At 38.9% G+C, this 25,594-nt stretch overlaps 1 protein-coding gene across 1 annotated transcript in view; it reads left to right on the top strand.

Annotated features, from left to right (window-relative positions):
* The window catches only part of LOC122815150 (probable E3 ubiquitin-protein ligase HERC1), a 5,886,073-nt gene that overhangs the window by 4,336,647 nt on the left and 1,523,832 nt on the right, over positions 1 to 25,594 (top strand). The window contains exon 57 of the mRNA XM_044087407.1: positions 7,296 to 7,404. Coding sequence (XP_043943342.1) covers positions 7,296 to 7,404 — 109 coding nt within the window. The remainder of the gene's footprint in view (positions 1 to 7,295; positions 7,405 to 25,594) is intronic.

The raw sequence follows: 25,594 nt of genomic DNA, 5'->3' as shown, positions 1-25,594 counted from the left end.
AAAGCTAAAAATGCTGGCCAGTTTGTCAAAGGAGGAGAATATAGACACGTTCATATGAGGTTCATTGACATTTTAAGGGAAAGCTTTTCAACTCATTACTAGCCCATCTTCCCATTCTGTCTTTAATATGCATTTTTTAGGAATCCTATAATGTAACTTTATTAACTTGACTATCATGATTCAAAGATAAAAAAAGAGTACAGAAAAAAGCACCTGTGTTGAAACACCAGCAGTCACAGTTCAAAATATCCAAAGGTAAAGTAGGCAGCAAACAGCAGGCAACAGGTAAAATAAATCCAAGTGTGAAAACACAGGAGTCATAATTCAAAATATCAAAGGTAAACTAGGCAGCAAACAGCAGGCAGCAGGTAAAATAAATCCATGTGTAATACAGATACAAACTGGTAAGCGCTTTTACTATGGAATCATAGCTTCTTCAGACCCTAATAAAACAGCATTTTCACTGAAAATTTATATAACAACGTCATAATACACAAACTAGTAAAACAATTAAATAGATAAAGCTAAACTCACTGAAGAAGTGAACCCAGCAAAGGGAGGTGTACATTACTTTTTCCTTCTTCTTCTGACTTTTAAAACAGGTTTCAAGGGTGCAAATTAATTTAAGCCTAACCCCATATGAGAACGTAGTTTGGCTATCCATCTTGCTTCACATCTCTCTGTTTCATTTTCAATGTTGCCTAACCTAGCATTCTCATATATAACATCTAACACAGTATAAGAAAACCTGTGTGCATTACCTTGCATCTGAACATGTTTAGCTAAGACATTGGCAGTATTACCTTTATTAATACAATATATGTGGTTCTTAATGCGTTCACAAAACCGATGATTAGTTTTGCCAACATAAGATGAGCTGCATTGCTCACAGTTAGCTAAATAAACAATGTTCATGGTCTCACAGTGAGCCATAACATTTAAAGAAATATTTCTTCCCTGTCTGTGGATGGACAAACTCGTTACCCTCTCTGACATACTGACAGAAATTACAAGTGCCACATTTGTAGTACCCTATCCCTTTTGCCCCTATTCCAACTTGTCTGGATAACGCAACAAACTCTTTAAATTCATCATATTCCTGCAATAGAACTTAGGAGATGTACCAGCTAATGCTTCAATCAATGAATCAGAAGTTATAATATGCCAATTCTTTTTAATTACATCAGTGACTTTATTTATGTCACTGGAAAAAGTCATAGGGACTCTTAAGGTGTTGTCCCTTCCAACTTGTTTATGTGGGTCTCAGGTAACGGTCATAAAATAAGGTCTCCCAAAACCCTTCTTAAGCTGACGGGCACCACACATACCCTTAGATATTATCAGTCCCTATTACATTGGTGTAGCTATTAGCACAAGGTGTGCCCATAGCTAAGCCATTCCTCTGGTGGTAATACCTATTGTCAAATTTAAAAATGTTATTATCCAAAACCATCTCAAGGAGAAATACAACAAGATCAATCTGCCTAGCATCCAAATCACTTCTCATTTCAGTAAAATCCTTGACCATTAAACTACCTTGCTGACTAGATATCACTGTAAACTTTGATAAACATATGCTAACTTTAGCAGTACTGGTCAGGACTCAGAAAGGGCTGCTACCAATGGTAAGCTCTAATATGGACTGCTACACTGGCAAAGGCCCTTTCTGATTCAGAGACAGGCCGACTGCAGTGATCCTACATAGTCTGTAAGATCAGTTTGGTGGGCAGTCTCCTTAGCTGACCCATATTGTAATGAGGTGTTCTGGGGGTGTGGTTTATGCTGATTAGTCATGTGCTCTGCTCAAGAAATGCCTATGATATAGCATTTACGTATCCAGTTGATTTAGAGAATTGCTTAGCTGCATAAGTTAGCTTGGTCATCGTAGTCAATTAACTTAGCCAAAAGTTCACATTTACCCATTACTGTCAGTAGGTGATATCGTGTTAAGTGGTAAGTGCCAGTGAGTTTAGCTGGCGTGTGTGTGTGTGTGTGTGTGTGTGTGTGTGTGTGTGTGTGTGTGTGTGTGTGTGTGTGTGTGTGTGTGTGTGTCTGTGTGTGAGATATATTGGAATGAGGCTGTCATACCACTAAACTCCTGCAAAAGTAATTCATGGCAATTCTGAACTGTTAGTCATGTTATGTTACTAGTACCAGGGTCATGCGGCATAATAAAGGAGTTGGTTTAATTTTTATGGACGAGGAGGAATATATTCATAGAATGAAAGTTATCCTTAACAGTGAAGCTTATGGTAAAGTGTCAGTTAACAAACTGAATGGAGCATACCAACAGGTCAGAATTACTATCAATTACTTATTTTTAGAAGGCTATATTAACTTGGACGTATACAATTATTACAGCCCCATTAGCCTCTGTTATCTTTAGGATCTCCAAGATCCACAAAGAGCTTGAGAAGCCCCCCCCCCCCCATTATGGCCCGTAGCGGACAGTAGGAACAGTATAACATATGTCTGTGCCAAATTTGTTGAGAGTAAATTGAAATATTACCTAAAATCAGAATCACAAATATGCAAAGACTCTTGGAGCATTTTACAGGCACTAAATGAGTTAGAATTTCCCTCCAGAGAACAATTTCTTGAAAGATTTGTACACCGTAATCCCCCACGGAACTGGGATAGATTGGGTTACAGAATTACTCCTGGCAAAAGGGGGCCAAGCGGGTGACATAACCCTAATTGAGAGATTATTAGATCTCATTTTGAATAATAATTTCTTTATGTTCGATAAAGAATACTGTTTACAAGAGAGTGGGGTAGCTATGGGGTCCCTTTGTGGGGGTAGTTTTGCAAACACCGTTATGGCATATTGGAAAAAACAGTTCCTATTTCAGAATCAAATATTTAAAAACAATGTATCCTGGTACACTAGGTACCTGGACGATATGTTCCTGTTATTTAAGGGGGATCAAGAAGTAGTTAATCTTTTTATGGTGGAATTGGCCCATATGACACCATTTTTAAAGTTTATTTCCCAATTTGATGTTAAGGAAATATCATATTTGGACATCCTATTAACCAAAGACTTGGAGAACAACAGGTATATTGCTAGAATATGTAAGAAACCCACATATTCTAATGGTTTATTACATTTCTACAGTAGCCACCCTATGTACCAGAAAAGAGCTGTTGTTAAAGGACAGCTAGTGAGGGTGGTAAAAATGATCACTTTAAGGGATGATTTTGAATCTGAATGTTGGAATCTGAAAAACATGTTTCTCAAAAGGGGATATCTCCTGGATTTATTGGAGGACATCATAGGGGAAGTTGAGAAGAAATGGTCAACTGGGTATTTTAAACCCATCCTTAACAAGAACACTTACGTCTATGGGGTAGATCAGGAAGTTACTGCGCAACCTATGAGTATTGTTGAACAACCTGATTATACTGTCAGTTTTACTACAATATTCTCAAAAGATGCTAATATATTGAGGGACATTTTGAATAAAAATTGGGCCTTAATCAATGATGACATATCCGTAAGGAACAAACCAGGTTTGAAACTGAGAATTGCATTTAGAAGGGGGCCTAACATTAAGTCCATCTTAGAAAAGGAATAATAAACCATACACCCCTAATAAAGGAATGAGAAAATGTGGGAGATGTACCCACTGTAGATACATTCAGGAGGGAACATTTTTTATGGTCTCAGATATATGATATACAAAAGGTGTCATATATCTTGCTGCTTGCCAACATTGCAACTGTTTTTATATAGGTAAGACAGAGCGACACTTTAAACAAAGAATATATGAACACCAGTATGCTATAAATAAACAAAATTGTACAAATGCTCTTGCAAGGCATATTAAGAATGAGCCAAACCACAATTTTCTTTATTTAATAATTGAACAAGTGAAAGCAAATGCCAGGGGGAGACCTTGGGCATTAACGCTTGAGGAGAGAGAACTTTTATGGCAATTAAAACTTAGTGCCTATTCATGCCCTGGTTTAAGTGACCACTGTTCTCTTAAATGTATTTTAAAATTAAAATCTTTAGTTAGGTAAGGAAAATTGTGAAATACAAGTATTTTGAATCTGAGTATAGTGCAAACATAACATGGGTAACTTATTTATTAATTTAGTAATAGGATATGTTTTTAAATAAGAAAATTTAAATGTATTTTATATTAATGACACGTAATAAGATTAGGAGGGTTTTGTGATGTAATAACTGAATATGCTATTTAAGGATTGCCTGATGGAATTTCAGAATGTCTGAAGAAGTTCATGCAATTTATGTGAGCAAAAGCATTCACAATAAATTTTATTCTCAAAGTACTTGGATTTTACCTTGTGACTTGTGGACTTGTGGAACCTTGTTGGATTTTTTTTGTTGGTTTTCACTGTTCCTAGTTTGTTTAATTGTTTAAATTTTTATATCTGAAATTAAATCACTTTATAAGCTAGACAATAAGGATGCTATCTGACAGGATTCAATGCACCAAGAGACACAATCTGTACTAGGGAGTTTTCTGTATTGTCTTTGGGGGGAACTAATTACTCTCTCGAAGTGTGGAGGTATGCAATTATTTTATTACTTTCAGCACCTGCTAAAGATCTGAGCAAAAGCCATTGTGTGTGAATTTTTACAAATAGGTGCTAAATACTGTCAGCTGCCAGCAATGGAGGTTTTATCTGAGAACTAGAAGTCAGATTACCAGAAATTGTCATTCTGCAAGCTATCCCATCAGTAACATTTTAGATATTGTTTTGAGAAGTCTCTTAGTGAGACAGAGCATTCTGCATTCTGTCTTGAACCTGATAACAAGTAGAAGAAGAACCATTTACCACATCATCTGCCTTGCTCTAGTAAGTTACTAGGGAATAGTATAATTCTCTTAGATTCAGTCAGAAGTATAGTGTAGCTTAGTTTAGATATTGTTTTTCTTTATTTGCTGGAACTTGTCCTTCAATGTTTTTTTAAATATTTACTGTAATTGTAAATTCTGATGTCACTGTGAATACATATATATATATATATATTTAGTATTGTCTTGTCCTTTTATTATGTATTATTAAATATATTTAAGCCTTTCATTGTGGCTGATCTTTGTAGAAATATTTAAGTTTTGAGAGTACTTGCATATTTATTTGATGACACTGTGTGGGCCACTCCTAATAGCTTTGCTCTTGGTCACACTACCATTTGTATTAATATTAATTTCACTCAGTGTATTGGGTACCCTTGAAAGAGGCATAAGGTAGGTGGCAAGTGTCTGCCTGCAGTCATAACTACCTTATAGTCTGGGTAAAAGGCGGCATAGCTGGTAAACCTGTGCCAGCCTTTCCCAGGTGTGTGTGTAAATCAAATCTCAGAGTGTGTGTGTGTGTGAGCTACATGGGCAGGGGCATAATGCACTGGTTGGACAGGGAGGGTGCTAGCGGCATTGGCTCAGACACTCAGCTGAGCTCTCAACTCTGTAGCTGTGCCAATACATATATGTGCTGATCTGGAGAAAGAGAGAGAAACCATCCCCGGACTGACTGTTTTCTCGGTGGGCTCTTAAGGGAAATTGCACTTGATGCAGAGAGCTGCATCTGGAAATATTGTGTGTGTGTGTACCTGTTATTCTCCCAGTGAACATCCCCCCACATGTGCCATTGGTGAGGATTGAGGCTGCTTGACTACTGGCCCAGAGGTGGGATATCCACTTTCACATATTGGTTGGTAGTGGTGGGTTGTCACAAGGAGAATAGTGTTTGAAGCTTCCAGTACGATCCTTAGCATGGATACATTTTGAAGATAGTTTGTCAGATGATGGAACTCAGAGAAAATAATAATTTGCATTCCATGTGCATTGTTGTTTACTGAAATACTGCTTTAAGTACCTTGGTTCTAGAGGACGCTTTTTTGGTGGATAGAACATTGTCTCTATGCCGTCTTTATTCATCTTTAATGATTTATGGGACACTGTGTAAGACCAGACAAACCCAGCACATTTAAACATTAGTAGTTGACAGTTACATATCTTCCACCCTCCCCCTTCCCCGTTGCTTCTGATAACCTGATAACCAGGAAAAAGAAGATTCCCTTGAAATAAATGTTTAAGTTCCCAGTTAAGTAAGTAGTGGAGCAGATTATAGTGTCTTATCTTATTAAGGGTTTAAATGTTGTTACTGCCATCCTCATTTTTCTGTTTAAAAACACTCAGAAAGGCCATCTGATGGTAACATTCACTCTGCTAAATGGAAAGGATTTACATTTTGGCATGCTAAGAGAGCTGTTGAGCCCTTCATCTGCTGCAGTACTTTTATTCCTAATTTACTTTCTGGACTTGTATGATATAGCTGTGACTTTATGAACAGTCAGGTTAATGCTTATAGTGTGTGGAAGTCGCACTATTCTGAAGCGTGTAATACCTCCACAGTAGAAAGTACTAACCATAAAATAAAATATTTAAAATATTGTATTTATATATGTACATATTTCAGATGACTGCAACATCCTCCTTCCATTCCCTTCCAAAATGAGTGGCCTCTTGAATCCCTGTTCTGGTATGTATTTTCTGATGAAGTAAAAGAAAGGAGGAGTCATCATCATCATAATACCCCTTCTTCTATTTTTGCATGGGGTAAAGGTGTAACATCACCTACCACAATCTCTACTGATTTAGAGCCACTCTTCTGTATTCTTCAACATTTATGTCCAACTGTTGCAGGTTTGCTCTCACTGAATCCATTCTTCTCTTGGTTAGACATTTTTATCACCTGTTACCTCCTTCATTTCTCTCTCAGTCCTCCTCCACCAAATCATCATCTCATTCCCCACGCATATGACTGAAACACCATAAACTGTTTCCTTGACTTTCTCTGTAGTCAAGTCTACTTTAGCTTCTGCTCTGATATCCTTATTTCTTTGTCTCAACCACAGTGTGCATTATACTAGCCATCTCAGATGTTTCATTTACTTTAGTTTTAGTTAGGAAAGAGTATCCTACACTGTAGGTTTAGATGAGGGGCTATGTAAGAAAACTTGCACACAGACTAATACTAAGGCTTCATCATTTGACATCTGGCTGTAGCTTGACAGGATTAAATCACAGCATTACAAATACATTTTAGAAATGTAAAAACTAAAAGTATAAATTTTAAAGAATTTTGACTATAAAAATATGCTCACCTGGGTTGCATAGCTGTTATTTAGCTATTCCACACAGAAGAGTCTGTTTCTGCAACTTAGTGTACAGAAAGATGGTCCTATGCATAAAGGGTATTAAGGTAAATTGACTTGCCTTTCTGTGGGATTATGGCCTCTCTTTTCACTTTTTTTTCAGGGGTTGTCAGAATGGCCTGGTGTACATTTGGACAGTGCCACGAGCTGATGCATCTGTATCGTTGTCATATTTTACACACCCAGTGCAGAGTAAAGAGAAGAAACCACAGGTGAATGTTATCTTACTTATTTACTACAGTTTGACTTTTGTTACAGCTTTGCTAGTAAGACTGTTTTAATTAATTTTAGTGTAAGTGGTTGCAGTATAGGTTTCCATGCCAGGACTACACCAGTGCATTCCATTAATTACTAAATGGGGTATATTCATCTGGTATATGAAAGGGAGATACACATTCATATACACTTAGAAACTCTGACCTTTTTTTCATATACGTTGTACTTCAGTTGTTTGAAAAATGACTGCTTACTGGTTGGGACCTTTAATCTAGATAGGCTGTTTTCTCTTAGTATGATTTTTTTTCAGGCTACAATAATAATTTATTCAATAGTTTAGTCAGTCACTTTGCAAATGCACTATTCCAGCTGGTTCTTTTTACTTATAACCTGGTGTAATAGCTATGCAATACTTCTCTCCTGGACTAAGAAAGGCTTCCTATCTTCCAAGAATTGGTGTTTTCCATAAAGTCAAGCAAGTATTTGTAGTTCAGCAGATTCTGCATTTTTCATTGATACTGAAAAATCATAAGGATTTTATGTTCCCTCACCAGACATCTAGATTCATATTCAGTGCTAACACTGAATTACATCATTAGAGGGGTTTATACAAGATGTCTTTCATATGAGTTAAGCTAAAGTCTCATTGTATGAGTTACTTGTACTTCAGGTGGATGGCAGTTGTTTTGTGGTATGTGAGAGTGAAACAAAATGTATACAGTACATCTGAAGTTCTGTAAGAAGTTCAGTGTAGAAAAAATAAACATACATATATTTCTTTTTCCTTAAACATAATATATGACTTTCCTAAGGTTTGCTAGTCAAGCAGACATTTCTTAAATATGTATTTATTTCCTGTTCTGTTTATATTCATGATCCTCAGAGGAGCTTTTGTTTTTTGTTTTATTTTTAACATTTTTATTTGAACATTATTTTTTAACATAAATTTCATATACTCCATTTAAAAATAGTCAGAAACAACCTCCTTATGTTTATAAATGTTTAGTGCTTTACAACATTTTCCAGCTTTTCATTTCAAAATACCATTCAGTGTGCCATTTAATGTACCACTTTTTGAACAGAGTATTCCAAATATTCTTAATATTTTGACAAGTACTTCCAAGATGGCTACACACTGATCAACAAATTGACTTGAGCTCTTCCAGTGTGAAAACCAAAACTGTTACACAGTTACACTGGTTCTTTTTTATCTGCGTGTCCATTTGGCTGTCTGGGTAAATGGCTATTAGTTGCACTGCCTGGATGCCAGCAAAGAAGTAATTTGGAAAACCTGAGATGAACTCAGCCAGAAGGGAAGAGGAGAAAACTCTGACCCGGGGCGAGTCCTGCAGCTGTTCAGTAAAATATAGTTCAAGTTTGAATTTTGGTGCGTGAGAGGGCTTCCAGTAATTTAAAGGGAAAATAAATCAAATCCACTAAGAGGTTATTAAAGTAAATGAAGCATACCAGCAGAACGAGTTGATCCTAATAAACGTGTGGCAGAAAGGAAAAGTATTAAACTTTGGAGAAAATGATTATTCACTGTACACTAAGCAGAAGAGAAACAAATTTATTCCAGTAATCATGGAGTGTTGAGAGTCAGGTGTGAGATTCAAGCTGCTGTATCCATCTGTTTTTAGAATATATTTTTCCTAAAGGATCAAGGACATTTTTCTGATGCAGAACAGGCTAAGGAAGAATTAAAAAAAACTTTATCCAGCAAAGACTGGACCAGCAGGCAGAGGCTTGACTCCTTTTCTCAATCTTCTGATAACACAATTCAACCTTTTCCAGTGTTCCAAAGGAAAACGCCAGTAGTTGACTAGAAGAATTAGGAGTACCTTAGACTTGAACCAGAGTCTGGTGATGGGAGATGGAGTTGATCAGGAAGAAGGTCAGCAACACTGAAATTGGTGAATAAACTAGAGATTATAAAATATCAATCACATATGATAATTTAATGCACACATCGTGCAATTTAGTTTTATCTAAAGATGCCAGTGCACTTTTTCTTGGGCCTAAAAGTTAATGTTTTCTGAAAGCCATGTGAGTTGTTTTTCACAACTGGGAGGGGGATAGAGATAAGCAATGTACAACCAGCAATCAGTGTGAATAGGATCACTGGCTGTAACATGCACTTTAGCAAGGGTAATATTAATTTTAGATTAGGTGATGTCTGTGACCCCATTGATTTTGGACAGTTGATTCTATCTGGAGGGTTAAATGTCACTTGTTGAAAATGTACATAGTTTTGTGTGTTTGTTCTAAGTTAAAAGAGTATGGTTGGGTTATGAAAATATATTTAGTTTTTTATTTGAGGGTTTTCATTTAACCAAAACGTTTTGAAAATGTGACATACGTTTAAATGGAGGTGAGAGGAAACAACTGTATGAAATGTTAGCCTGCCAAGCAGTTTGTGCATGTTTGACAAAGCTGGAAATGCACATTCAAAAGGCCTTTCTTTCATACTGGCTGCTTGTCCATATTATCTTTGAATGTATATAGCCTTACAGGTACGGGCAAAAAGGAAAAAAATACTTAATTGTATTCAGAAATGTAGGGTGTAAATAGCAATGTTGCAGGAGTCACATTTAGATGGAAATAAACATACAAAATGTGTAGAGAAAAAAAAATCTGGATGGATATTCAGCAGAATATCAAGCACAAGTGAAAACTGGACTAATAATACGGATTTGCTAAAAAGATTCCAATAGTGATAGAAGCGGGAATATATAATAATTTTAAATTTGTGGTAGTAAGGGGCTACTGGCAAGGGAGGTGTATTACTCTGGCATGTATTTATAATCCACCAAAAATTTTGGGAGAAATAGTCCGCTTTCAGCTGGGACTATTATTTGTGGATGAGGACTGAAACTTTATTTGCAATAGTGAGAATGTATCAAAGAAACCTAGAAGGGAAAACATAAAGGTGGATTAAATTAAAAGCTTTGACACACACATCCATTAGCTGTTTTAGACCATGCAGCAATAAAAATAAGATAAAATTAAGATAAAATACAAGATAATGAAGTAAAAATGAGACACTGGTGATTTCCTGTTTATCTGTTAAAATAAGAATGTAAGGAATAGGTTGTAGAAATTAATTTCAGAGTTATTAGAAAAGGTAAAAATTTCTTCAAAAGGGATAGCTAGTGAGGAGGATAAAATGAAAATGAGATTAAAAACAGGGTAGAAAAAATGAAAAAGAGATACATGTAAGAAGTAATGATTATTTGGATGGTCTGACAAAGGTTAAAGTATTGCCGAATAAGGAGAATCGCACAGAAGATGTGCATTAATATGGTTTTTGTGGAGGAGAGGCAAAAATTTGAGAACATTAACAGAACAATTATGATGCAGAGGGAAGTAAAAACACTGCTGCTGTTTGTGGGTCTTGATGCAGGGAAAGCATTTGATAGAGTAAGCTGGGATTTGGAGTAGGCAAATGGAAGCACTTGCATTCCCTGATAGAGTAATAGGGTTAATTAGAAGGATATCTGAAAGATCTGAGATAAGAATTAAGGTAGGAGGGTTCCTCTCTGATAAGGCATGCTTGAATAGAGAAACTAGGCAAGGGTGCCCTTTTTCCTCATTGTTTGCTTTAAATTTAGAGCAATTGGCAACAAAAATAAGGGATTCAGAAATTCAAGGATATAATTGCTATGGTAATCAAGAAACATTGGCTTTATTTGAAAATGATATTATTTTGTATTTGAAAAATCCAAAAACGGACATTCTAGTTTTGTGACACATTTTGAGACAGTTTCAGGTCTTCACAGTATATAAAATTAGTGAATATACAGAAAAACTAAATATTTAAGTATACAGATTAAAAGAGATTCTGTTATAGCAGCTAAGGATATATGGGAAGAGATTATACAAAAGATAATACAAAATCTTAGAAACTGGAAGCTTTTTTATGCCTGTGGATAGTAGGATACATACACTGAAAATGTTTTTAATACATACGCTGAAAATGTTTTTAGTTTGTTTAGTATTATATACAGGTTAAGCATATTTTTATCAACCAGATAAAGAAGGCATAGACAGTAATTAATAAAGAGCTGTAGGAATTTATTTGGAAGGTTAGGAGAGTGAGAGTTAAGTGGGATAAGTTGATCCTCCATATAGGTGGCTTAGGAGTACCTGATCTTTATTGATATTTTAGATCTACATTGTTAAGACTCATGTTATACATAGCATAAGGAGAAGGTTATAAATCAAAGTGGAAAGGGAAAATGACAAAGTGAGTGGGGGAGTTCAAGAAATAAGGAGAGAGTAAGATTTTCAATTCACAAATTCTTAAGGAGAATAACAACAACCATGCAGAATATTAAATTCATAAAGTTGTAGAAGGTATTATAAGACATAATTCAGCACATGAATCTAGAAAGGCGATTTTGCCAGTAGGGATGACTGCAAGTTGGGGTATAGAAATCAGGCAAGTGGGAGCTGAAATTTACTGGTGAAAATTGGTAAAGGAACCATGTTATTGGAAGCAAATAACTAGAGAATGGGATGAGGGCAAGCAGAAGTTTGGACTGCAGATTAGAGCTTAACTACTCTACTCTTAAGAATCTGTTGCATTTACCTGTGTAGGCTACACACTCAAGTGCGCTAGCCTGTGTTACATATTTATTGCATTTTCCTGCTGTTTGTTCCAAAAAAGAAAAAAAAATTATCCTTGTTTCCTGTCTTTCCTGTCCTAGAGTAGTCCAAATACAGGCTTTGCTGTATTCTGGACTTTTGGAAAGTTCCTGTGTTGCCAATTTCCTTTCTTGGACAAAAGGAGGGTTCTTTGTTCACCAGTGGCAGTGGGGAGCTTAGGGCAGCCTATCTATCCCTGGAGGAGTGTTCCCAGCACAAGAAACTGGTAGTCTGTTGGCCATTTTGGGCCAGTTTTTAGCTCTTTCAAGTCCCCCTGTATAAAACCCGCTTTAGCGTGGCTTTGCACGATTTTGCGCATAGCGCAGCATCGGGCAACTCTGCTTAATTGGGTTTAAACCATTCTCGGCTCCACAAAGTCTGCTCTTCATTTTTTCCCTTAGAACTGATCTAGTTCTCATAATAAACACCCTATTCCTACTCTAAAGCCTGGCACGTGCTCACTAAAGCAATTATATAAGTCAGTACTAAAAAATTAAAAGCACTGCACCCTCACAAACTCCCCTTGAGTACCTTGTTCCCCATTGTCCCTTTTTTCAATTATAAAGGAATTCCCAATACTATTCTAGCATGTCCAAAGGTCAGTTGTCAATCTCCTCTCTGGTCCAGCTGGTGAATCTGGGAATCTTGAGGCAATGTTACAACTGCCTCATGTACACAGACAACCCTCTCCTCCTCCCAACAAATTCCAACACATGTGAGAGATGCAACTATATAGCCAAACTGGAGGGTAAGCTCTCTCAACTCAGTACTGGCGTAACCAGTCAGGAGGAGAAGGAAACCACACTCACTACAATTCCAGTCTCACATAGACCTACCACGACAGCAAACCAAACACATAAACACACAAAAACATACTCAGAGGCTCTAAATAATAATCTGCCTAAGCAGCAGAGACCTCCAAAGCAGACACCCAAGCAACCGCTACCCCAAAACAAAACACGTGCAACGCATAGCTCACAAAGCCAGTGTGCCGAACAGTCACAGCCCTTAAGGCTAAACAACACACGTGATACACTTGTAATAGGTGACTGTATTGTCAGGCACACTGACGTCCCTCTCACCAGGCTGAACAAGGAGAAGGTCACGGTGAGCTGCTTGTCAGGCGCTAGGATCCACCACATAACAAAAGCACTCAGGTCACTCCAAGGCAAGTACAAATATGACTCAGTCATTGTCCATGCTGGTGTGAATGACCTGAGATGTACCTCCCTGGACTACATGAAAAGAGACATAGAGGAACTCTCTGAGCATGTAGCCCAGGCCGGTATGACCCTGACCTTGAGTAGCATCTTACCCTCACCAAGAATGATGCCACAATATGAAGACAAGATGATCCATTTCAACAATTGGCTTAAGTATTGGTGTCATTCAAAGGGGATCCAATGCCTGTCAGCCTGGGATGACATGCTTGACAAGCCACGATGCTTCGCTAGGGACGGCTTGCACCTGTCACCCCTGGGCTTTTGGATATTGGCAAAGGCTCTTGCCACCCCCATAGTGCCTTTTTTAGGCAAGGCTCAAAAGACAAACCCACCTCCATAGGTAAGAGTAATGCTACTCAATGCCAGAAGTCTAAACCTCAAGAAGCACACACTCAAAACTCTCCTTAGCATGGAGAACATCGATATCTGTGCAGTAACAGAAACCTAGATCAAGGCTGCCGAGAGCAGCCCAGCACTACCAAGTTATACCTCATACCATGTTTTTCAGCCCCAAAAGTTGGACTGAACCACAAAAGGAGGGGGAGTATCAATATTCGTCAAAGATACCCACACCTCCAGGTTGGTGGCACAGTACGAAGCATCAGAGACTATCCATGTGCAACTAACAGTGGGTAAAACTGCCTTCCAGTTTGTAGCCTGCTACAGACCACCCTCCCAAACCCAGGAACCTCACTCGGCCTTCCTGAGAACACTGGAAAATATGAAGGTCTCTCCAAACACCATTATATTGGGCGACTTCAACTACCCAAACATTGACTGGGAGCATTACTCTAGATCCAACACCCTAGCCCAAAGGTTCCTAGAATTTATAAACTCAAATGCTATGGAACAACTTGTTACCACTCCCAGAAGAGGGGAAAACATACTGGACCTGATCATCACCAACATGGGGACTCTATGCTCCAGACCAGAAGTGTATCCCTCACTGGTAAGATTAGACCATAAGCTAATCTCACTAGATATTCACATCCCGACCCCAGCCCCTGCCCAGAAAACCACAGTGAAAAACTTCTCTAAAGCAAATTTCACACTCCTCAAAACTGAGGTGGAATCCTTCAAAGCTCCCGGGCCTGTGGAAAATACGGCCCAGACCGCAGAATCCTTTATAAATGCATTCTATGAACACCTTCAGGAATGCATGGATCATGCAATCCCAAATAAAATGAAGACCCAATCCTCCAAAGGCAGGCGTCCTGTCTGGTGGACCCCAGCCATAAATAAACTATACAATAGAAGGAGGAAACTACAACATGATAGAGCAAAATCCCAAAAAGGGAAGGCATCTCTGATCAGTATTAGCAAAAAACTATGGACACTCATAAAATCGTCTAAGGCTAGCTTCGAGAGAAAAATTGAACAGGACACTAAGGATAATCACAAGGCTTTCTTTAGTTATGTTAGGAACCTGGGTGGGAATTCCCAGATATGCTCAGAATTAGTACAAAATGACAAAAAATACACCAAACATCCTAGCTGACAGGTTCAGCGCAAACTTCTCCCCCCCCTTCCCCACCAATAGGGCAAATATCTATCCCAGCAGAGTGCTGCCCCCCTGACATCTCAGATGCTCAGGTAAGAGTCGCCCTGTCCAAATCAATGGGACCAGACGGTGTCCCGGGCTGCGTCCTACATGAACTCCAAGAACAACTAAACCCAAACATAAAACTACTGTTCAGTCTCAGCCTTACTACAGGATATGTACCCAAAGAGTGGCGTACAGCAACAGTGGTCCCTCTCCACAAAGGTGGTGACTCAACGGATCCTGGAAACTATCGCCCCATAAGCCTGACTAGCTTGGTCTGCAAAGCTATGGAAAGGATCATCATGGACCTCATAAATAAAGATATTGGGGACCTACAGACAATGGATCCTGCCCAGTTCGGCTTTGTTAAGGGCAGATCCTGCCTCTTAAACCTGGTCGATTTCTTTGAAACAGTCACCAAGGTCATTGACGAGGGGAAGGTGGTCCACACAGCCTACCTGGGCCTCGCAAAAGCCTTCGATACATTACCCCACTCGGGCATTATAGATAAGCTCACCAGCTTAAATATAAACCCCCTATGTCACTAGATGGGTTGCAAACTGGCTCAAGGACAGAACCCACATGGTTAGAATTGCTGGAACCATGTCAGACTCCAAACCAGTTACAAGTGGTGTCCCAAAAGGCTCAGTCCTGGGACTTCTCTTGTTCGGTATATATTTCTTGGAGGTAAAGGCCAACACGGAAGGACTGTGGCTGACCAAGTTCGCAGATGACTGCAAACTGGGCACCATAATCGACTCTCCAGCCGACACAAGCATCCTACAAAAGGGCCTCATAGAAACAGACAACTGGAGCCAGAGCCATGGCCTCAAGCTAAATGCCAAAAAGTGTATAGTCATCCCCTTTGGCAAAAACAAAGTGCCCACAAATTACCACATAGGTGGTAATCCATTAAGCACGGAAGAAGTAATTAGGGACCTGGGGACCCAAGTTGATAGCAATCTCTCATTCGGCAACCACATGGCCAAAGTGGTTAGAAAAACATTTTATATAGCCCACCTAATCATGAAGGGGTTCACATCTAGATCAGGGGAGGTCATCGTGCCTCTTTACTCATCCCTCATCAGGCCCATAATTGAGTACAATGCCCATTTTGGGATGTACCTTACCAGACACCTGCAGCAACTGGAAAGACCCCAAAAGTACCACACCAAGAGGATCAAAGGGCTCAAACAGATGCCATATGCTGCCCGGTTAAAGAAACTCCAGCTCTACTCAGTGGCATACTGCCTGCTCAGAGGCGATCTGTGCCTGATGTATAAAGCCATGTCCAACCCGGAATTAATGGACATGCTGCACCTCAGAAAATCCAAATCCCATCGAGCTACGCACTCGAGAGACTTGAACCTCATCACTGAAATAAATAGGACATGCTGTTGGGACAGATTCATAACGCAGAGGCTCCCTTCACTCTGGAATAAAATCCCAGTCCAGGTTAGGCAGAGTCCCTCATTGACTCTCTTCAAGAGGAATCTTGATGAGTGGATGGGAGATCGTAGATTTAACCCAGGTATCACTTCTGTGTCACTGTTAGAGGCAGAGTACACTAACCTCGAAAAAGGGCATAGCAAAATTCATTTAAAATGGGTGGCGAAAGCCAAACACACTCTGGCTAGGCTTGTAAATGCCCTAGGGCAGATAGCCTAGTATGAACCTATGAACTAGCGACTGGTATCAGGGAACAGGCAAAGAGAAAGGGATAGCGGAGTCCAAAGTAAAAGATCATCTCTGGTAAAGTTCTTAGTTGAGTATAGAACAAAAGCTACTGTTAAAGGTTAATTAGTAGGGAATGTAAAATATTACATGATTATTTTAAGAATCTGTCAGGAGATTAGAAGAGAAACTGGTAGAGCAATTCACAAAGGAACACTGGAAGGACATCTTTATAGCTCACAAGTATGCATTAAAGTCCAGAAGGTTTTGAATTTTTGCTTGGAAGTGTTTGTACAGGTACTCTTATACACCAAGCAGAATTTAAAGAATGTTTCCTCAGAGAGTTAGGGGGTGTGATGCGAAAGAGGTAACTTGGAAGATGTTTTTAGGGAGTGTACTGAGTTGGCATATTTTAAAACTTCCATACAGAGTACTCTGTCAGAAATATTGGGGAAGCAAATGGCTGTAACTAAAGAAATTATTATTTGGAGCTGGCACACAAGATCAAAATTGCCTAGACATAGTAAGGTCTTATAAAGTTTAATGCTATTGACTGCCAAAAAATCAATTACTAGAACATGGAAATCAAAATCTAAAGTGACTGTAAATTGAAGTATTGAATATAGTTAAAGAGAAAAAGAACTGGAAGTGTTAGCATTAGAAAAGAGAAGGAGTAAATTCCATAGAAATAACTGGAATTTGTGGGAGCAATACATGGCAGAATAATGTACTGGAAGAAGAGTGCGATTTAAGGGAATGCAGTAATTGAGCAATTTATATAACACTAGAGCAAATGGCAATAGTTATAAAAAAAGAAAACATAACAAATATAATGAATAAAGAATGAAAAAATGTTAATATGATTTGTTTTCTTTTTCTGTCAATGTATGTGCCGCTATAATAATTTAATAAAGATATTTAAAATATGCTGACAGGTAAGCAAATGTATTGATTTCTTAGCTTTGTTTACACATCTTTGTTGCAGAACATTTTCTGTTTAGCTTATTTTACACTAACTTTTCATTGCAAATCTTGTCATTTTATTAAAAAAAGGTATCCCGCACATAGAGGATTATGTTCGGGTCTCCGATCATAACCAAATTATTATGTGTTCCAGATATGGATATGGATACCAAGAAGTATACCTTGAGAGTGAAGTCTGAGAGGTGAAAGTCAGCATGACATCCATGTCAAGAACACACAGTAAAGTTTATGATCTGTGAGACCTGTTTAATAATTCTTTGTGCAACATGAAGCTTTATCACGTGCTTGTACTACTACCAGTTACAAAAAAAAACATTTAGGACTGCAGAGTACTTTACTGACTTTTAAAGCCTTTGAATGTCAGTAAAACACTAGCACTGGGAAAAAAATGAGTGCAAGTAGAAACAGAGTGTGCAGCTGAAGATCAACTGTTAGACATTTTATTTTGATACATTTCTTGTTTATATGTGTGGCAGCATGTAATGTCCAAAATACTTCAAAGCTGTTTCATCTTCTGAAGTTATTTGACAGCTGGTCCTATCACTTGCTAGTCAACATCACAACACTTGATCTTCACAGTACTTAAGGTACTTAACAAAAGATTGTTAAGCACCTTTTTGATATCAGAAAGGTGTTTGTCTTTTTCCCATTTTGGAGATTAATCTTCATGTTTAATGCACTACTCTGTTATTTTAACAGCATTTTTTGCCTTTTCATTTCTTTCTTTCTTAATGTATGATGTGGAAATTGCATGTCTTGAATTTCTCTTCTTGCAGTTTCTGCTGTTGTCTTTCATCTTTTAAAATATAAATTTCATGTCTTTATTCCTGTATGGATTTATTTTGTCATTCACTAACCACTTGTTTTATCGTGTTTCAAGACTCATTTCATTCTCCACCCTATCTACCCATGTGTTTTAGATGTATTTGTTATAACTTATTTTCAGTTTATAACTTTCTGCTTTCATTCATTTCTCTAAAACAAAATGAAAACATGAATGATTAAACTTTCACGAGCCATCTTTTTCAGTATATTTATTTCAGTGGTATTAAATATTTACTCTGTTTGCCAAAACAAAGGTCTTAATTAATCAGGTCTGGTTGTACATATTGATGAAATATACCAATGGCTAATAAATGAATGCTGGAGAACATTTTTTTGTATTGGATTCTGTTGTCCATGTAAATCCTTATGAGTTTTTGACCCATTTTTTAGGTGAAACACATGATGCTTATTTTGAGTAAGGGAAATTCTGTAAGAACATCATGGAAACTCAAGCTTTTCAGCTTGGACTGCTGTTGTACAGCATAATGAATGTAGAACTAGAATCTTTGGTTCAATTAGCAACACTGGTTGAAGCGCTTCAGGATAACAATGTAAGTGCATTTTAGGTACTGTTGTGAGAATTTTGCTGGTAAAGTTGACATAGGAGCAATAGATTCTGTGGAGTAAATTGGATGGCATGTCATTTGATAAATCCCTTCCTTTTTGGAGCATCGATCCTATGGTAAATGGCAGCTGCTTTTATAATTGGTGAGAGTGGTACTCCGATACATGCAGCATACTGGCTGAAGAGGAAGAAAATACTGGACCAGAAAAGGTCAGCTGGTGAAGTGAGCTGCTTGTAGAGGAAGAACACACAATTAGCTGACAGAATGCCAGGAGAATTGATGTTGTTGTGAATGATGAGAAGAGACTAAGGAAGAGAGAGATGGATCACTGGGCATAAGGAATAATCTAGTAGGTACTATGGAAAAGACTGCTTGATTGCTTGAGAATTAAGAGACATTAACAGGGTGAAGGGAAGTGGTAAGACAGACATAAGAAACTAAAATAAGATAGAATGAATGTGTGTGGTACTCAGCAACAGAATATTTCAATTGCAACAGTAAAGAATAAGGATCCAACAGACGATACTGTGGCAGATTCTTGAGAACATGGTGTAATGACAGAAACATTTAAGTGAGACAGTGAAACATTACACATTTGGTGGTTAATTGTGAAAGAAACGGTCATTTTTTTGTTCATAAGATAATAATGAGTTCCTTCACATTTCAAGGTAAGGGAACTGTGAAGTCAGTTTCCAAAAACAAATGTGGTTATTTTTAGCACAGGTATGGTCCAAGTCCAGTTTACTGTCTTCTTATGTTCTCGGCTCTCTGACTGCTGGGTCGACTCTTAGGAGTGTCTTATCAGTGGAGTAATTTGCCTGCGTAGATGTTTTCCCAAATGACACTAAAATGCATTTTTTTTTTGCATTGAGTTTTAATCCATGCCTTTGGCACTGATCATTTGCCTGTGGGCTTTGAAACTGTTTGCCTGTGTCTAACCCTCTTGCATGATGTTAGTGTCAAGGAGGGAATTTATGATTACTCCCAATTTGTAGTTATCTCTGAACTTAGTGAGCTTGACATTAGCCTTGACCTGTGAGAAGTAGATGCCAAACAGGAGTGGGCCTAGCACGTATCCTTGTGGTACTCCAGTAGTGACCTACCTTTTGGTAGAAGTGGTCTCACCAATCCCGACTTCTTGGGTCTTGTCTGTGAGCCAGCTGGCAATCCAATGAATTATGTAGGCATTTATGCCTAGTTCGCTGAATTTGTCCACAATACCTGAGTGGGGTATTGTGTGGATTGCCTTAGCCAGGTCTAAGTAGGTGGTATGAACTGTTTTCCCTTCATTCATTGTCTTGGTTAGCTTATCAAAGAAGTCTACCAGGTTAAATAGGCATCACCTTCTTTTGACAAAACCAAATTGGGATGGGCCCAGTGTATTTAGGTTGCCATTGTCTTTGTTAATCATTTCCATGATAATTTGTTCTATTGCTTTGCATATTAGACTAGTTAGTCTAATGGATCTGTAGATTCCAGGGTAGGTTGGTGGTCCACCCTTGTGAAGGGGGGGTGGGGTAATCATTGCTGACCTCCATTCACTTAATATGTAGCTTATTTTGAGGCTGTAATTGAAATGTGACTGAAGTGGTCATGATAGGCCATTTTTCAGGCTATTTAGGAGGCAACGTGGGATGTTGTTGGGCCCCATTGAGGTTGTATTTTTGCCTCCGTGAGCACTACTATGACCTGCTCCATGCTTATAGTTGGGGTTATGCTGGTAGGAATTTAACAAGGGGTGGGAGGGGTGGGGGGGTAAAATTTGAGCTGAAGTTTTTGGCCAGCATATTTGCTAACTCACTCTGCTCAGTGAAGGTGATACCATTTACTGCCAGTTCTACACACTATTGTGTGTTACCTTTGCTGTAGAAGGCCTTGTGGATATCTTTAGCTTGAGAAGCTATCTTGACCTCATAATTGGCCTTGTTGTATTTAATTAGTCCTCAGTTTCCTGTTTAGTTTTATTAGCGAGTTCTCGTCATTATGAGAGTTGTTGTTTCTGACTTTGACCATTACTCTTTTCCTTTGGTTATGTACCCTGTTAAGATTAGGATTCCACCAGTGTGGTTTGTTTTAGGTTTGTAGGTATAGCAGCCTTTATGCAGCAATGTTCATGTTTGTACTGTGTTTTATGAATAATTCTTCATAGGCTGCTATGAACTCTGGGTTGGGGCGGACATCACATTTTGATAAACAGTTGCATCATAAGATGTGGTTCGCTTTAGAATAGTTTCTAACTGCAACAGTTGTGTTTTCCAAGCTGATTTTTATTTCAAATGAGGCAGCTTTGTGTCCTGACCTTACCAGTGAGGATATAACGCTGGGGTGGAGGTGGGCGAGGGAGTTCGTTGCTCACTCTTATTGGTGAGAACAAGGCCCAGTATGTTTGAACCTCTGGTTGAAGTGTCCACTAACTGATCAAGGGCATTTGTGCTAATAAAGTCCTGAAAATGGTGTGCCTGCAGTTTGGAAGCAGTGTGTGTTTCCCAGTCTCTAGAGGAGTCATTAAGTCTCCCATAAATAGAGTGTTGTTGGATGAAGAGTGCCTCCAGTAGGTCTAGATAAGAGATATGGAATTATTGAGACATGGATAGTGACCTATAGCTTGCTAGATATGGAAACAGACTCTGTGTAAGGCAGTTTGCACATGGATGTAGCAGGAGAGTGTTAGTTAAGGACCTTTCCGTTAGAACTAGTAACCCGGTGATAAGGCTAAAAACCGATACACCAATGAATGACCATGTTTTAATTATACCTGCCTTGAAAATGAGAGCTTTGACTTACTAATATTAATACTTCACAGAAAAGTATAATTTGTATGTATGTTATGTTTTATTTTATGTGTATTATGTTTTTAAACACACAGGTTTATGTATTGTGGTTGTACTAAGTTAGGTCATGGGGTTTTTATGTGTTGACCAATGAAATTCTGTGATTTAAATGCTCTTTTAGCCAATGAATGGATTGGTGGTGGTATAAAATCTGTTTTAGTATGGTTAATATTATTTTGAAAAAGTTTTATGTGAAGGTGGAACGAAAGTGCTTAATCCAATATTAGATCCTTTTGGGGCATTTATCCAGAGTGACTTATTTCTCAAGTCTGGAGTGCATTCCTTTATTTGCTCTACGTCCTGCTGTGGCTGCGGTGTGTTTTATTACCTTTCTGTTAGAAGCTTGTTAGTCCAGGGCTCAGTTTTGAGAGTTTCCATTGGAGATTTGCACTCCATTAACGTTTTTTTGTTTGCTTTAAAAGTCCCATATTTGCTTGAGGAGGATCATTGAGCACTAACGCACAATTGTGGTTACTCCTGGTGGTTATAGATGCAAAACTTCTGCTCATTTAATTTTCTCTTAGTTGTGGTGTATGCTCAAACAGAGCTTGTTGCTGTTGTGCTTCATTCTTTGGTGTAACGACCAGCTGAGCCTCTGAGGTATCCACACTATTCCTGCTCACCAGCTCTAGAAGTCTAGTCTTTCACAGCATCCCCAACTGGTCATTCCTGGTCAGTCCCTGTTAACCGACCACACCATTTTACCTAGCAGTATGGAAGGACAATTTCCCACCATTTCTGTAGCCAATCTAGTCAACTTAGGCATGCTGAGGCAGTGTAGCAATTGCCTCATATACACTGTCAACCCACTTCTCCTAAGACGCACTACAACATGCAAGAGGTACAGCTATATAAAAAAAATTAGAATCTAGATTCTCGCTCATCAGTCAGTATATCTGACACTAAACAGGTTATGAGCACACACATCTCACCACCTTCACTAACCATGCAGACAACACACAACCCTACATATGCAGTGGTCCTCTCTAAAAACCTACCCAAAGCTCAGAGGCCTCCCAAACCCAGTCACAAGCACTCTTCATGTAGTACACTTGCAGATGACCATAGTACATGTAAAGGCACATGTACCAGTGTCTCACCAAATAAGCCATTAAGGCGTAACACAAAACCCATTGTCCTAGTCATAGGCAATTTTTATTATGAGACACAAAGATGTGCCACTCATTAGGCTGGATAAGGAGAAGGTCACGGTTAGCTGTCTATCTTGTGCCAGGATCTGAAACATCACACATGCACTCAAGTCTCTCAGCAACAAGTACTGTTAGGACTCTGTCATAGTCCATGTTGGTGTGAACAACTTGAGACATGCCTCTCTGGACTATATTAAGAGAGACATGACTGAGCTCTCTGATTGTGTTCCAGGCAGGTATGCCCCAGTCTTAAGCATCATACTGTCCTCTCCAAGGATGATGCCACAATGTAAGCAAAAGATGATTGACTTCAACAATTGACTTAAGTTTTGGTGTCACTCCAAGGGAATCCAGTTCCTGTCAGCCTGGGATGATATGGTTGATAGACCTCGATGGTTTGCCAGAGATGGTCTTCACCTGCCACCCCTGTGATTTTGGTTACTGGCTAACTGGCTTTTTAGGCAATGTCACAAGAACAAAATTTCCAATGTAAATTTCTCCTCAAAAAACACCATCAGGATTTTTCTGCTAAATGGTAGGAGTCTAAATTTACAACTGCACACTCTGGAAGCTGTCCTCCCCCTAGAAGATGCCGACATCTGTGCAGTCACAGAGACTTGGTTTAAGATCGCGGAAAGCACAATGACCATACCTGTTTACAATGCCTTCCACACGTTTCGACCACTGAATAAGAGTGGGAAAACCAAAGGAGGAGGAGTATCTGTATTCAGCAGAGTTAATTAAACCTCCCGACTGGTTAAACTGAACAAGTTCCTTGAACTACTTCAAGTACAACTTACCATAGGCAAGATCCCTCCACAAATTGTTGCCAGTTATAGGACCCCCTCCATAAACCAGGACACTTGCATTGCCTATCTAGACCTACTGGAATCACTCAATATACAACCAAACACCCTGATTTTGGAGGACTTCAACTACCCATCCTTAAATTGGGCAAACTATACCTGTCCCAATGGACCTGCCCAAAGATTCTTGAACTGTGTTAACTCAAATGCCCTGGACCAATTAGTTGTCTCCCCCGCAAGGGGTTCAAACATTCTGGACCTGGTGCTCATCAACAAGGGTGATTTTTGCACCCCCGAAGTGTACAGTCCTCCTTGTTGAGATCTGATCGTAGGTCAGTCTCATTAGAGGTAACAATCACCCTCAGCTGAAACAAGGCTAAAAAACTTCTCCAAAGCTAACTACAGCCTTCTTAGAGACAGCATTAGTAGCTTCATAGCTCCTGCCCCTAATGATGGCAAGGACATCTCTGCTGGGATATACACCAAAGCCTTGTATAAACATCTACACAATTACATCAACTCAGCCTTACTGGACATGAGCAAAGTAAGTTCCTCAAGAAAGAGCAAACCTGCTTGGTGGATATCTGACATAATCAGGCTATATAATAGGAGAAAGAAACTTATTTCTGTCTAAAAGAAATAAGGAATGGCCCCATAACTTGAAGCACTCCCTCCTCTGTTTAAAGAAACAAATAAGACACATAGTAAAGCAATCTAAAGCAGATTATGAATCCAAATGGGCCACCCTAGCTAAGGGTAACCATAAGATATTCTTTGGCTACGTCCTTAACATTAAAGGAAAATCCCAAATTTGCACAGAACTTGTAAATGGTGCAACATATATCGAAGCAGTAGACGTTGCTAACCTGCTGGTGGATAGAGTCAGTGAGAATTTCTCCCCCTTGTCTCCATCTTACATACTACAAGACATTCCTTCTACATGTCCTCCCCTGTAATCTCTAATGAACTGGTCTTTAATGCCCTTTCTAAAGCCAAAACCACAGCATGTATGGGTCCAGGCAACATCCACAGCTTTGTTCTAAATTGTTTAAAACAGGATCTAGCTGCACCACTGGGCACCCTCTTCAACCACAGCCTAAACAGAGTATGTCCCTGCAGAATGGAAAACTGCTACTGTCATCCCCTTACATAAACGGGGGTCCATTCACTGATCCAAGAAACTATAGACCCATAAGTCTGACCAGCCTCATCTGTAAGGCCATGGAGAAAATCATCACGGACTTTATCAACAAAGACATAGGCAATCTCCAAATGCTAGACCTGACCCAGTTTCACTTTATTAAATGGAGATCGTGTGTATTGAACTTGGTGGACTTCTTTGAGACAATCACCAAAGACCTGGATGAGAGTAAAACTGTGCATATGGCCTATTGGGACGTAGTAAAGGCTTTTGACAACATTCCCCACTCAGGTTTCATAGACAGACTTACACAACTAAATGTAAACCAGTATATCATCAAGTGGGTTGCTAAATGGCTCACCGGTAGAACACACAGTTAAAAAAGGGAACTCTGCATTCATCAACAGACCAGTAACCAGTGGAGTTCCACAGGGCTCGGTGCTGGGGTCACTATTGTTTGGAATATACTTTTCAGAAGTACAGGCCAAAACAAAAGGCTTGTGGCTGACTAAGTTTGCAGATGACTGCAAGTTAGGAGTGGTCATAGAAACCCCAAGGGATGTTGATACCTTACAGGAGGGTCTTACACAGACTGATGACTGGTGCAAAAGTCATAGGCTTAAATTAAACACAAAAAATGTATCATCATCTCCACTGGCAAGGGAGATGTCCTTGCAGATTACTACATTAACAATAATACCTTAAGTACTCAATCCATGGTGAGAGATCTGGGTACACAGGTTGATAGCAACCTCTCTTTTGACCACCATGTTTCTTCAATGGTAGACAGATCTT

This window comes from Protopterus annectens, chromosome 1.part1, assembly GCF_019279795.1.
Source record: "Protopterus annectens isolate FY-2018-M chromosome 1.part1, PAN1.0, whole genome shotgun sequence".
Lineage (NCBI taxonomy): Eukaryota > Metazoa > Chordata > Ceratodontiformes > Protopteridae > Protopterus > Protopterus annectens.
The sequence above is the reverse complement of the archived record's forward strand: the minus strand, read 5'-3'. Positions and strand labels throughout refer to the sequence as shown.